This window comes from Neofelis nebulosa, chromosome 11 (assembly GCF_028018385.1).
Source record: "Neofelis nebulosa isolate mNeoNeb1 chromosome 11, mNeoNeb1.pri, whole genome shotgun sequence".
Classification (NCBI taxonomy): domain Eukaryota; kingdom Metazoa; phylum Chordata; class Mammalia; order Carnivora; family Felidae; genus Neofelis; species Neofelis nebulosa.
This window is the reverse complement of record NC_080792.1, coordinates 63,306,128-63,320,544: the sequence shown is the minus strand read 5'-3', so window position 1 is coordinate 63,320,544 and position 14,417 is coordinate 63,306,128. Positions and strand designations below refer to the sequence as shown.

General features: G+C 40.4%; 1 protein-coding gene across 13 annotated transcripts in view; it reads right to left on the bottom strand.

Moving 5' to 3' along the window:
- Positions 1–14,417, bottom strand: part of LDLRAD4 (low density lipoprotein receptor class A domain containing 4) — a 452,644-nt gene that overhangs the window by 189,544 nt on the left and 248,683 nt on the right. For all 13 annotated transcript variants that reach the window (XM_058692803.1, XM_058692798.1, XM_058692808.1 and 10 more), the window contains one exon: positions 11,751–11,891. In XM_058692803.1, coding sequence (XP_058548786.1) covers positions 11,751–11,891 — 141 coding nt within the window. The remainder of the gene's footprint in view (positions 1–11,750; positions 11,892–14,417) is intronic.

Below are 14,417 nucleotides of genomic sequence, written 5' to 3'. Positions count from 1 at the left end.
ATTACAGGAGAGCTTGCCCTGACTTTCCCCGGTTACTTAAGCCGGCGTCTCATTGCGTGTCCTTAGAGACCAGGGCTTCGCTCAGGCAGAGAGCGTCTAGACAGTATTCATGACCCATCTGTCTGGCACGGCCCAGCGGATGGCAAACTCTATTAGAACTGAAACCATTTTTCCCTCCTCCTCCTCCCATCCCTCTCTCCCTTTGCAAAGCAGGAATCTGACACTGAAAATTACTATCATTGTTGCAATTCTCAAAATAGCACCGCCAGACTTTCATTAACATCCACGCTAGACTACTAAATATTTAAAGAAGTGGATAAATTTCATCTGAAGTGGGACAGCCCTGCACAAATGAAAGCAGGAACAGAATCAAAATGTAAATCTAAGAGGTTGTTTTTATCCACGTAAATTTAGTGTCACAGCAGGAGGAAATGATGCCTCAGGTTTATTGAAACTTTCCCTCCCATTTGTTCTCTGCCTTTGTTTATCTGAAAAGGCAGAATTGCCTTTCAAGACCCTACAAGATTTTAATTGATCGGAAAACTGTCTTGGAGAAACAAAGGCAGAAAACCAAAGGAGGGGGCAGGGGAAGGAGGCCCCTCTTTGGCAGTGAAGAAGGAGGGTGAGCACGCTGCTAGTGCCTCCTCTGTGGCTCACCCCACAAAACACATCCAGGTGGAATGCTGCCAGTGATAACCCGCAATCTGATCCGGCTCAGCCAAACAGATGCACATCCTTCTCCTTACCTTGTTTTAAATACCATCTTGGATCATTTTCATACAAGTCAATAATGGTTTTTGTCATGGATTCTTTTTTTTTCTTTTTTTTTAACATTGAAACGGGGTGGGGAGCCCTGTCAAAGAATACATACACACTGCTCTGTAGAACAGCTTGATTTACTACAAGCAGCCTCTACTGCTGGCCCTGACCAAGGTAAGCCAGAATTCAGCAAGTGGAGCCTTCAAAGCACAAGCAATCCCCACCCCCCATGCTCTAGGACAACACAACACACTGGAAGACCCTTGTTCCACCCTCCCTGCAGTCAGCAATATCAAAGGTCTAATCCACTGGGTTGCTTAAGGACCCAGGAAATAGGCAGTGCCCTCCCTCCACTGGGACAGCTGAAAGGGGTCTGAAGAGACCACAGTGCACACACAAGATCTGAAGAGAAAGTAGGGGTGTAGGGCCACAAGCCCACATCTGGCCAAGGAGGGCTCTTGGTGCTCACAGCAGGTAAAAGGGGGAGGGTAATGGCAGAAATTTGCTTTGCTCACTGGATCCCACCAAGCGTGAGCCACACAATCTCTCATGTGTACAGGGCAGCTGTCATCACACTCACCCTCCTGATGGGGAAAGTCAGACAGAGAGGGGAACTGACTTCCCCCGGGTCACTAAATAGTACACAACCTGGGCAGAACTAAAGAAGGGATTAATTAATTAATTAATTAATTAGTAGAGGAAACCCAATAATCCTTGACACACTAGGACTACAGGGTTAATTTTTTGTAATCTATTTTAAAATCCAGGGTGAAACCAAGATTATCAGCATCTATGTATTGATTAAAAATTATCATAGAAACAACTTCTCTTGGAGCACGCACTTCTATGGGTGCTCATAATAACAGTCTGTCTGATCTTTAGCCCCAAACCCTACAAACCTCTAAAAACTGCTGAGTAGATCCTTAACCTTGCTCAAAAAAAAATCATTATAAAAACCTCAAACACCTAGAAGCAAAAACAAAACCACAGCCTAAGTTCAATACCTAAATGCAGCATGTTCTAGCTCTGTGAGCCTGAATAAATTACCCAAACTCTCGGAGTACTGTTTCGTATGAAAACTTTCTAGGATGGTTTTGAGGTGAATGAGATGATGCATGTAAACAGCTGACACTCAGTAATGGCAGCTCTGTGCCTACCTCATCGCTACCCCTGAAGCTGCAGGCCTTCAGATAAACTCTTTGTACCCACTGGTCATCAGAGAAAGGGAACAGTGTTTCCATACATCCTCTTTAAATAAAGAGTGACAAAACACACGGGAACCAGAAATGAGTAAAAAACCAGGGTCAGTGAGCACCCGGTGTGCACTCCTGTTTTTCAACATTCAAGATGATCAACAGATTAAGAGTGGGAGGGATCTGACAGGTGTCCTAGCTCAGCCTCCCACAAGCAGTTCTCCTGCTGAGCCTTTGCTGAGAAACACAAACAATATTCTATGAAGGACCCAAATGAGGCAACTGGCACGAGTTTAATGTGAACTGTATATTGGAAACAGAACTGTGTCAACATTACATTTTCAGGGTTTGGGTAACTATGTTATGGTTATGAAAGCGTCTCTTTTTCTTAGGAAATACACATTGAAATATTTTGAGGTAAAGAGACATGATGTCTGCAACTTACTCTAAACTGGGTCAGAAAAATTAAGATGTTAATATAGAGTGACAGAATGATAAAAAGAATTAGTTTTGTAACTTTATTCTAAGTTTAATGATTATTTCAAAGTGAATTTTAAAAGACAGCAAATAAACAGGGTATAAATGTAATAATATTTACTGAGCATTTACTATGTACAAAGCATTATTGTAATTGCTTTACCTAAACTATCTTATTAAATCTTCAGAAGAACCCTTTGAAGGAAATACCAATATTATCATCTTCATCTATAAATGAGAAAATCAAGATAGGAAGAGGTTAAGCAACTTGCCTAAAGCTACAGTGAGTGAGTGGTGACTACAGGATTGGAACTCAGGACCTAATACTATACTTTGTATTTTAATTTTTTTAATGTTTATTTATTTCTGTGAGAGAGAAAGAGAGAGAGAGAGTGGGAACAGGGGAGGAGCAGAGAGAGAGGAAGACAGAGAATGTGAAGCACACTCTAGGCTCTGAGCTGTTGGACTCAGCCACCCAGGCACTCCTATACTTTGTATTTTAAGCAAATTGTAGGGCTAGTCTGGGAGCCCAATCACAGTTTATGGGACTACAGGAGAATATGTTCTCCAGGAGCAATAAGAAACCTGGGATGCTAAAGATACACTGGCATAAAACGGGGACCTGACCTGATAGGACTAATCAGGTAACTAAAGCTACACAACATGTCCACACTGAGACGCACTCCCATACTTACACACACACACACACACACACACACACACACACACACACACACTCTGGAACACACACTCACACTTCTTTAGGGCCTGGAAGGAAGCGTTTTACATTTCTTCGGGGCTCGGCATGAACCAGCCCTTCATATAAAGCATGTGGGTATCCAGAAGCCAAAGATTTATCTCCCAAGTGTTGCTGTATTGGGAAACCTTGACCTCAGTAAAGCACATCACACTAAAAGTCTATTACTTTTACATACTTTCGTATACATCATAGTAAAAGTCTATCATACTGTTGATCACAGAATAAACACTACACTAGAGCAGGCTTATACTCTGGTTAGTTTGGGTGTTTATGGTAACCCAATATATACTGTAATGACAGACAATTTGGGAGGGCAGATCTTATCTTCATCTCTTTCTGTGTGTTGTCATGTGGGCTGCCAGGATTGTATAGATATTTTTAACTCTTCAGTTCCACTAGCAGGGCACTAGGCCATGCCAACAGAAATTTTTTTGCATCCTCTGGTCAGACTTGAGTTTTCAAAAATAATCACGTTCATCCATTCATTCAGCAAACACATACAGGGCCGTGAACCACATGCTATATATTCCACGTATTATATGCTATATATGCCATATTACCATATGTTATATATGTCACATACCGTATGCTATATATGCCATGCACCATACGCTATATATACCACTCACCATATGCTAAATATATGCCATGCACCATATGCTATATATGCCATGGACTCTGGTGGGCATAGGGGCTATAGCAGAAACCCGTATAGGCCCTGTTCACTGAAGGTCATGCTTATAGGATGCTGAAAAGTAGCAGAGGAAGAATAAATGGTTTTCAGTTTAATTCAATAAATACTTTTCAAGTGTCCATATATATGTACAGTCTATGCTATGTTAGGAGCATCAGTGCTCCCAAAGATGTAAGCATAGCCCCTGCCTTCAAAGAGCTCAACATCTAGTGGGGACTATATTTGTACACATATAATGATCAAGCAGAACAGACAGCACCTTACGAAGGGCACAATGTGCTGTAGAGTTCCAAGTAGGAGAAATTGTCTCTGGCTTTGGGGAGGGGATTAGAAGGGGTGACCACCACCTCAATATAACTGGCAGATGGTCAAAACACTAAAAAAACCACCAAATGAGAAACTGGTCTAGGGTGGAGGGAAAAAGCATTGCTTCAGCTTTGGATGCTCAGGGCTTAAGAGGCTTGGAAGAGGCCCAATAAGCAGTTGGATACATTGGTCTGGGCTGGAGATAAGAATATGGGCACGGTTTTGATGCCCATGTGCTGTCTGGTATTACCCAGACAAGGGCTAGGAATGAGAACTATAAGCCAAGGCTAGCACCTGGGGGACAGAGTTGCTGCCAAAGAGAAGGAACAGCTGGAGGTGTCCAGAGACCAGTCAGCTGCAGATCCTGTGACCCCAAGGGAACGGAATTTCAGAAAGGAGATAGATGATCAGCCTTGTCAACTGCAGAGAAAAGACTAGTAAAATCAGAAATGGAAAAAAGTTCACTGGACTTGGCAATGAGTAAGTGAGCCAGCAAAAGTAGCTAGGAGAGAGTGGTGGTTAGTACAAAGGGGTTACAGAGGAAGCAGTCAGGGGCTGTCAAGCTGTTTTCCAAATGCACTTTAAGGTGAGCCAAGGAATGGATGGAGGGTAGAAGCAAGCAGCAAAGTTCTGCACAAGTGTGGAGAAAAGCAGTAGAGGGCTCCAACTAAGGAACTGCAAGGATTCTCACAGATGCTGAGGGCCCTGTCCAAGTGGAGGCCATGTCCAGTCAAGGTGTGGTGCCTATTGGCAGCTGAAGCCTTCTAAGGAAGAGCTGGAGAGCAGATTACATCCCAGGGTCTACAAAGTACATGCAACACAGAGTGGTGGGCTCAGAGGCACAGGGCTGTAGGGAGTTCAGAGGGCAAGGGAGGGAAAGGAAGGGTCAACTGGGTGAGGTGAAAGAACAGGCATGAGGAAATGAGTTCATGAGGCTCCTGGGCATTGGGGTACTGGACAGACCCTCCACTCCTGGAGTTTCACCTGTTTAAACAGGCCACTGGGATCCAGAATTCTGGATAAGACCTAGGAAGTGGATCACCCAAGTACACCAGAGGGGGTTTCCCAAAAGGTGCCATATATACATCAGATGTGTTTTAATATATCAGTTCATAATGACACATAAAGAAAATCTCATTGGTTACCTCTGAAGGGTGATAGGGAACTTTCTCATTATTAAGAAAACTGATCCTACATGATATCTACTTCATGGTAATCACATAGTTGATGAGAAGTTTCTCTTTATACAAGTATCCCCACTAATAAATGAAGAAAAAAGGGTAGTATTAGGTTATGACTATCTTGCAACCCCTCATGACTAACAATAATCATACAATAGAGGGACAACAAGACAGGGTGGGCCTCAGAATGGAAGACAATGGCACCTATGAAGCCACTTCACCTACACAACATTCAAACCTAAATCTCCCCAAACTCTAGATGTAACTATCAAATTACAGGAATTAGAAGGCACAGAGGAGCACATTTAGTGACTTCATGGGAAAGCAGTCAGCAAAATTCTGAGTATGGAAACCCTATAGAACAAACAATCCAGACCCTTCTACCAAAAAGTTACATGACGTAAGAAAGTAAAAAATTCTTCAGGGTCATATCAATCCATCTTGGAGCAATTTTTGGAGCCTCTTTGGATCCTGGTTCAAACAAACTATAAAAGAACAAAACAAGGGTGCCTGGCTGGCTTAGTTGGTAGACCATGAGATTCTTGATCTTGGGATCATGAGTTTAAGCCCCATGTTGGGCCTTAAAACTTAAATATTTTTTTTAAAAACAGACTTTAAAACAAAACAACATACACATTTATAAGACAATTGAAGAAATATGAACTCTGACAGGATATGTGATGACAGTAGTGAGGGTTAACATTTACTGAAATAATTACAGAAAAAATTAAAGGCCTGGTCTTTGTGAAGACTGATCGTGGTAAGTTCTCCACCTGGTTATAAGTCTGGTCCCAAATATAAAATACTTGGTGTTAACTAAACTTATTGCAGTAATCATTTCACAATACACATAAGGTCAAGTATTATGCTATATACCTTAAACTTACACAGTGCTGTATGTCAATTATGTCTTAAAACTGAATGAATGAATGAATGAATGAATGAACGAATGAACAAACAAACAAACAAACAAACAAACAAGCAAGCATACTTGGAAAGTAGGAAGTTAACAGTCAAAGGTGAAGTACATGGTAGCATAGTTCAGTGCCTAAACATGACTTGAGCCTAGGTGCCAGTCCCTTTGGCAGGATGGGGGGTGGGAGGCGGGGAGGGGAGAGGACTGTGAGAAGAGCTGGTTGGGAAGAAAGATACCCAGCTCAGATTTTAATATGTTGAATTTTATCTTATTTGCTTGTTATTACCCTAAATGGTCTTGGGCCAAAAAAAATTTCCTCCTTACAAAGTCCTGTAGTTAAAATCCTGGCTTAATTGGGTATGCTTTATTAGCTTTAGTTCATTTGATTTTGAGATTCAGTTTTATGAGACCACCTATGGAGAAAGAAGCAACTTCCCCCTCCAGTAGGGATAGGAGCTCCTACACTCCCCACTTTCCCTGAATCAGATCCCCTCAGTTAATTGGAAATTCCACTGAAGCTGAAAGTGAAAGTTGTTCTGATTAAACTGCTGGCTTCGTTTCAAATTTGGGCTTACTCTTAAGGTCTAGTGGCATGAATTCCTTAGCAGTGATTGCTTAAGGAAGGTCTGTTCTTGCCAACACTTCCAAAGCACACAGCTCTTTCCAAGGCTACTCAATTATTGCTTCTTGGAAGTCAAAGGAACTCTGCCTCTCCCCAACCAAGATGAAGCACAGTGGCTTTGAAAATGTAGTGTAACAGGAAACAGCCTGGTACGGAGAGAAGAGTTCACTGAATGTCTGGGAGTTGCAATGCCAACATCACTCAGGGCAACAGGTGAGCTGTGCAGCTCCCCCCTGCACATGCACAGCAGATGCATAGGCAGTCCATCTTTTAGAGATGGGCAGAAAGTATAGCATGACTTACTGGCTTTTCTCTAGGGGCCCAACTCACCTTTCCAACCCTGTCTCAGGCTACCCACTACCCCTGATTCTCCCCATGTTCATGCTGTTCTTGGCTCTGACACGCTGTCCTATGCCACCCAGCATGTCTCCTCTACAAAGTCACCATGACTACCAGTCCAATAAAAATAATTCTCTCTAAACTATTGAACCACAAGATATTAGAATTGCTTAGCTCTCACTATCCTGTGTTCATATTTATTTATCTTTCAGTTCCTTGAATATCAGCACCTTGATAACAGGATCTATGTTTTCCTTCATCCCACACAATTCCTGGTACAATGATCAAACAAGGCACTTAATAATTTTATTTGTAAATATAATAATATGTACAAAAGTAATTCTTTCTATACAATAAATCATTTTATTTATATAATTTGTATTTTTAGTGCCCATGAGTACAATATATTGATGTAACAGCCAAGGGAAAAGACATAAGAAAAACTGGCAATTTAGGCTGATAGCATTTTTCCTCCTCTATAAAAAGATGCATCCAACAAAATTCTTTCCGCAAGGCCATCAACACCAGCCCAGTCATCCACATCTGTGCAAAATCCTTTGAGGCTAACAGGAAAATAAACTAGCCTCAGTCAATGGAGAGCCTAACCATAGTTAGCAAAGTAGACAAGCAGGTGAAACCACTCAGTTTAAGTTCCAACAACATTTTTTGACAGGAAAAACTACTTACAGCTCTTATAAGGGCCTCCATGATTATCAGTATTACCAACTTCATAAATGACAGTAACATTTTCTTACTACCCTTAATTCATGGTAAATTTTAGCAAATATCAAGTGAGAGACAGAGATTACCAAGACATCTGAGCCATGGTGCACACCCACAGCCAATAACCTAGGCATAAAACTGATTCTAGCTCATCTGGAAATCCAGAAGATTCCAATTTGCTTTACCATAAGCACAATCAAATAGCAGAACACCAAATGTTTCCTACAGGTGGAAACAAAGCAAATCAAGTAAATGGATCTTGTTCTTAAACAGGAACAAGGAGGAAGCACTATGTGTTTTTCTGGAATGTGATATTTTATATGCAGGAATTCCTGTAAAACTTCAAGTTCTCAAGGTAGAGAGGAAGGGGAGCCTCAACATCAGAGTTAGTACTCGGTGAAGGGCATACTGTCCATCTGCTATAGGAAATGTATTGGGAGATCTATTAAAACCCACTTTCAAACGGAGAGCTTCTAAGCCTCGTTACACAGCTATTAACAGAAAGAAACATATCCTTTGTTTATATTCTTGCCCAATAGGGTATGGGGAAGAAAATATATTGATTCAATACTAGATCCTCTTCTAGCATCAACAAAGAGCAGGGAAGCTACAACCTTTCCCAAAGACTCCTGACTACAAAGAACACACCAGCTACAACAAACTCAGAGCAAGTGTCCTGATGTGACAAGTGGGCTGAGTTCCCTCTGGTGGCTGTGAAGAACTGGGGCAAAAGAGTGCAGAAGGGCTGCTGGCCACATCAGAGTAAGCTGCTCTCAGCTGAGGAGGGGACAGAGTAGGTAGGAAACATCTAGAATTTGTGAAGATGAACTAACCTTTGGACACGTGAAAAATTTTGTAACATATGAAGAGTGAACCTGACATTAGAGACAAAGGATACAAAGCCATGGTGGTCCACCTCTCCAAGAAATGGCCACACCATGAGAGGGGATGATGCTAGTAATGATGCAATTATGTAGACTATACTTTTTGTGTGTATTATTTCACTTAAATTCTCATAGCACCCTTATATGACTGAGAACTAATTCCCGTTTTATAGATAGGGAAACTAAGGGTCAAAGTGGTTTAGTCACTTCCTTGAGCTGAAACTTGAACCCAAGTCACAGCCATGGTCTCACTCTGTGTCCTTATGTCTCCTGGTTTTTGTCTTAATGCCCTATTTTAGCTACAAGGACACAACAAATGTTAGTTATATCTGAACATCAAGGACCAACAGCTTGTCAACAGAATCTTAAGATTCTTATTAGGACAAACTTTTGTAGCTGCCTGGGCAACTTTGAAACATTTATACCTGTAACTCCTTCACCTTGCTTTAAGCAAAATTAAGGTATTCACATTGTTAAAAAATGAATGAAAAGAGTGCCTGGATGGCTCAGTTGATTAAGTTGATTACTCTTGGTTGGTTGCTCTTAATTTTGGCTCAGGTCATGGTCTCAGAGTTTGTGAGTTCAAGTTCTATGTCAGATTCCACACTAATAGCATGGAGCCTGCTTGGGATTCTCTCTCTCTCTCCCTCCTTCTCTGCCCCTCCTCTGCTCATGCTCTCCTTCTCTAAATAAATAAATAAATAAATAAATAAATAAATAAATAAATAAATTACCTGGAAACAGGCTTTCAAAAACAGAAAAGAGGGGTACCTGGGTGTCAGTCAATTAAGCATCTGACACTTGGTTTTGTCTCAGGAGATGATCTCACAGTTTATGAGCAGAGTCCCACATCCTTGGGCTCCATTGTGACAGCACAGAGATTGCTTGGGATTCTCTCTCTCCTTCTCTCTCTGCCCCTCCCCTGCTTGTGCTCTCACTCTCTCTCTCTCAAAAATAATAAACTTTAAGAAAAGTACATTTTAAAAAACAGAAAAGAATGCTAACAAGAAGGGGAGAGAGGTGGGAGGAAGGGAAGGGAAAAGAAGAAGGGAAGGGAAAGGGAGGAGAAGGGGGAAGTGGAGGGAAGAGGGTTCAATACAATAAGAGGACTGCAGTTGAATTATCCTAAAGAGAAGGAGAAGCACCTTCAAGATACAGAGAAACAGTCTGCGAAGTGCCCAAGCTTAGAGGGACAAAGTTTCGGTTGGCTTGCTTTTCACACAGAACTCTCTAAACCAGTCAAAATACCACACAGTTGTAATATTCTCTCCATAGTCTATCATGTAATATGTTTGCTGTTACTCAAGTCTAGAGAAAACAAAATAAGAAATTGCCTTTACATTGTTCTTCTCCTCCTAAGACCCCCTGGCTTGAGTCTAGTTGACCTACATCAAGTGCTTAGGACTAGCAAGATTCTAAGTGCTTTCTGTGGACCATCCCGCTTAATCCTCACAATACCCATCCTCATGCCCCACTGTGCAGATAAAGTCAAAGAGCTGCCCCACTGTTAGGTGAGTGCCATGGCCAGGATCCCAACCCAAAAGTCAAACTCGGAGCAGGCAGGACAGTTCACTATGGGGATCCCTTCCCTGTGTCCAAACAAGCTGCATTATGAAAATTACAGTACTTATGGCCACAAGGGCTACTCAATTATTGCTTCTGGTAAGTCAAAGGAACTCTGCTCTCCCCAACCAAGATGTGGCACAAGCTTTGAAAAAATCTCCACAGGAGACACAAGGACCAAATATCAGGAAAGCATTCCTCCTAACCTTAAATTGTCTTCTTATAGTATAGAGATAGGACTCTAAGAACACTCAGTATAAGAAAATGCAAACTGACATGAAGAGAATTATTACACTACTAGACTCCCGAATTTAGCAAGCATAAATAAGAATAGGTCTTAAAACTCACTAGGCATGGCCATTTTCTGAGCTTGCCTTCAATATAAAAATACAGCAGGAATACAGAAAACCATTTCTTTTAAAAAATCTCCTCCATTTCACATTACAGTATCAATATTTATGCAGTATGATAGCCATAATAGAAATTTTAAATCTGTAAATAAAAACAAATATAACTTCTCAAGATAATGTCAGTAAAACTGGGGAGAGAAGCTGAATTTCATAAAATGATCTCAGTAGGACCCCATGAAGAGGAGCAAACATCCCCCTTGGATGTGCTATTGCAAAGACATGCTTCACTCAGCTCAAGAAAACACAGGAAAAGGTAAGGCAAATTTCCTAAGAGAAGTTCAGCAGTGTGTCAAAGCTGCCTTCTTACTCCTTCCTCTTCATAAAAACCATGAGATCAAAAAATGAATGAACTTCAAACTCTGATTTCACCTTTTCAAGTACAAGAAATGGTCAAAGCCTCAGCCTTGGGATGCAGACACGTAAACACCTCACTTAATTTGTTTTCTATCTAGTACCAAGCAGAAAAATACATGATCAGAACTTTTTTTCACATCCCATATAAATTTTTCTATTCTATTATTTTAATTAAATGGTTAATTATGAACTCTCCACATCTTTCTTTGCTTATTTTAAATTATTTTCAAATTATTATTTTAAATTACTCTAAAACTTTTTACAAAACTGGCATGAATATTAAATCAATATGTTATTTCTTACAATCCTGTTAGTGTTTCTAAGGTAAGTAGCCAAAGCCTATTCTAAAACACAATGCCACTGGCCATTTCTGAAAGTAGGATGAATTTCCCAGTTTAGACACACCATCTTTCTATCCTGAAAGAAAAAAACACTCCCTTTGTGAAAATATAAAATTTCTTTTCTTAACCAAAAATCAACATCCTTTCTATTTCCCTATGACCTCACCTCCTAATTACTTCAAAAACATATCCAATTTAATGATACCAAAGTAAGTAGGAGGGACTTACAGTTGAAGATGCCGGGAGGTGGATGCTCAGTCACCAGGAGACAATTTTCTTCATCACTGTTGTCCCCACAGTCGTTCTGTTGATTACAGACCAGTGAACCAAGATACAAGCATTTACCGCTGGTGCAGGTGAATTTGCACTCTGAAAAAGTACAATATAAAGCATAAAGTAATCAATACAAGTAGTGAATTCAATACTTGATTTTTTTTTTTCCGCATTTGTGCATTTGTGCACCATGACAGTTTGGGAAATCAGTCTATCTGTAGATCCCAAGAAACTGAACTCAGAAAGGGCTATCTTGGTAAGGATCTTATGAAATACACAAGACTGTGTCCCAGGGGCACTCTGGAGCCTGCTGTACATTACTCACCCATGTCTCTAACCCACAAAATAAGTAATACAGGTGCCTTCTTTCCATGACCTGCCTAGCAAAAAAAAAAAAAAGTCATAGATATGAGGCTCTTATTTTGCTTGAAAACATCTGTGGCAGTTTCCCAAGCCTCCAAGGATGTGCGGACCCTGAGAAGAAGCAGCACAAGTCCAGAAGAACTTGGGAGCTCAGGCATAACAAAAGGAGACTCAGATATTTTATTTCCAACTCATCACTGGATGTTGTGAAGCTCTGGGCAAAATATTTAACCTCTCTGGTATTCATTTATCTTGTGCCTCAGTAAAACCTATTTTAATAGCAAGGAAGGGGAGCACTGACTTTATAATATAAAGCATAGGAAAATAACGTGTGCTCTCTGCTAGCTAAGAAACATCAATGCCAAGGGCCATGTGAGTAACTTACGGAATATGATAGAGCCCAGCCCAAATCCCTATAGGCCACACTGAACACGGGATCCCTGAAATCTCTACAAATCAGTATGTGAAAATGGAATTTACTTTTACAAGACTTTAAAATAAATTTGCAAACTTAACCCGTTACTATCAAAGTAAGCATTTAAGAATAATGGAAATTACACAATTATATATACATGAGCACATAAACATCTATGTATATCTTACATTGAATATCACCTTGCATTCTGACAGTGAGGTTTCTCCCAGGAGCACCCACAAAAGCTGGCAGAACTTGCACAGTATGTCCACATCACTGGGTACAAAAAAAACTTCAGGAAAAGAGTCTCAGATCACTACTGATGCTATCACAGCCTCTTCATTTCTCCTCAATTTTGTCTGTCTAGAATATTGCTGGCAGGTCTGGATCAATTCCTAGGTCCTTTCAACTCTAAAATTCCATTATTCAGATAAAAGACTGGGCATCAACACACCAAGGCCTCCTCCCGTTATGCTAACAATAAACGGGGCTGCAAAGAGAATAACCCTTTTACCTGTTGCAAAGAGACAGAACTTAAATCCTCAAAATATTTCTGTGGCCCAGTATGAAAAGGATATTACAATTCTCCATTTGTTCACATTTTTCTCAAAGAGTATAGAAGACACTAGCCCACCCCCTGACCTAATTTAGAACAGCATGTGAACACAGCCCAAATGCACATCTACAAGTTCATTGCGGCCACAGGGTCTGGGTTAAAAAATTTGTGCACAGAGTGTGATCCAAGCCATGTGGTAGGAACATTGCTGATGCCAAATGCTCTTCCCATAAGGTAGAAATATTAAAATCCAGCTGTTTGAAATAACATTTATGAAGTGACTTTTTTTTACTTAATGGAAAAAAGGGATGTCAAGAAAAGAATTTATCTTACTTTCCAAAAGAAATATTACAGTTGAGATTAATACCAAACATGAAAAGGACATTAGCCAAAAACAGGCTGATGTTGTTGAAATGGTAACTGGAATAAAGGGAATACTAACCTAAACTGAATCAAACTCCATCTAAAAGATTAACCATTGCTATGGATTGAAAGGATATCAGGTTAGACTACCACATCCCAGTTTGTGTGGAACTTTAAACCAGCAGGAACATGAAACCACACCCACACTTTACTTATTTCAACTTGTTCAAGGGAGACCCAGTCCAGAGAACAAAATGTTTTCAAGGAAATGAATTATGTGATTCATGCATTTATGTAATCAATACTTTAGCCCCTTCCCTGCTATGTGCCAGGTATTGAGACGTGGAAACACAGAGATGAAAGAGCAAGCCCTCTTCAAAGGGCTCACAACATGAATTTTTTTAATCACATGAGAAGTGACCAATATATTTGCTAACCCTTTCCAATGACATATTTTCCTTCTTTATCTCCTTCATATCTAGAGTGCTGCCCAACAAGTGAATGCAACTCAATGAATCACATATTTGTTGAATAAATGAATGATCTAATCTGAGCCTCATAGAAACCCTGTGAAATAATTAAGTTAGATATTATTCCCATTTCATAGATGAGGAAATTAAGACTCAGAGATTAAGTGGTTTGCCCATAATTAAACTCCTAATAAATGGCAATATTCAGATGTGTGTCCAAATCCATTACCTCTGGTCGCAGGCTCTCTCCAGAACTGCCTCTCAGTTTCCAAGTGTGCTTTCACAAATGTGTAAGGTTCATTTGTAATGAGGATGTCCACATATGTAACAAGGTTCTCAAAACAGTTTCTTTTTTTTTTAATCTTTATTTATTTTTGAGAGAGAGAGAGACAAAGTGCAAGTGGGGGAGGAACAGAGAGAGAGACACAGAATCTGAAGCAGGCCCCAGGCTCTGA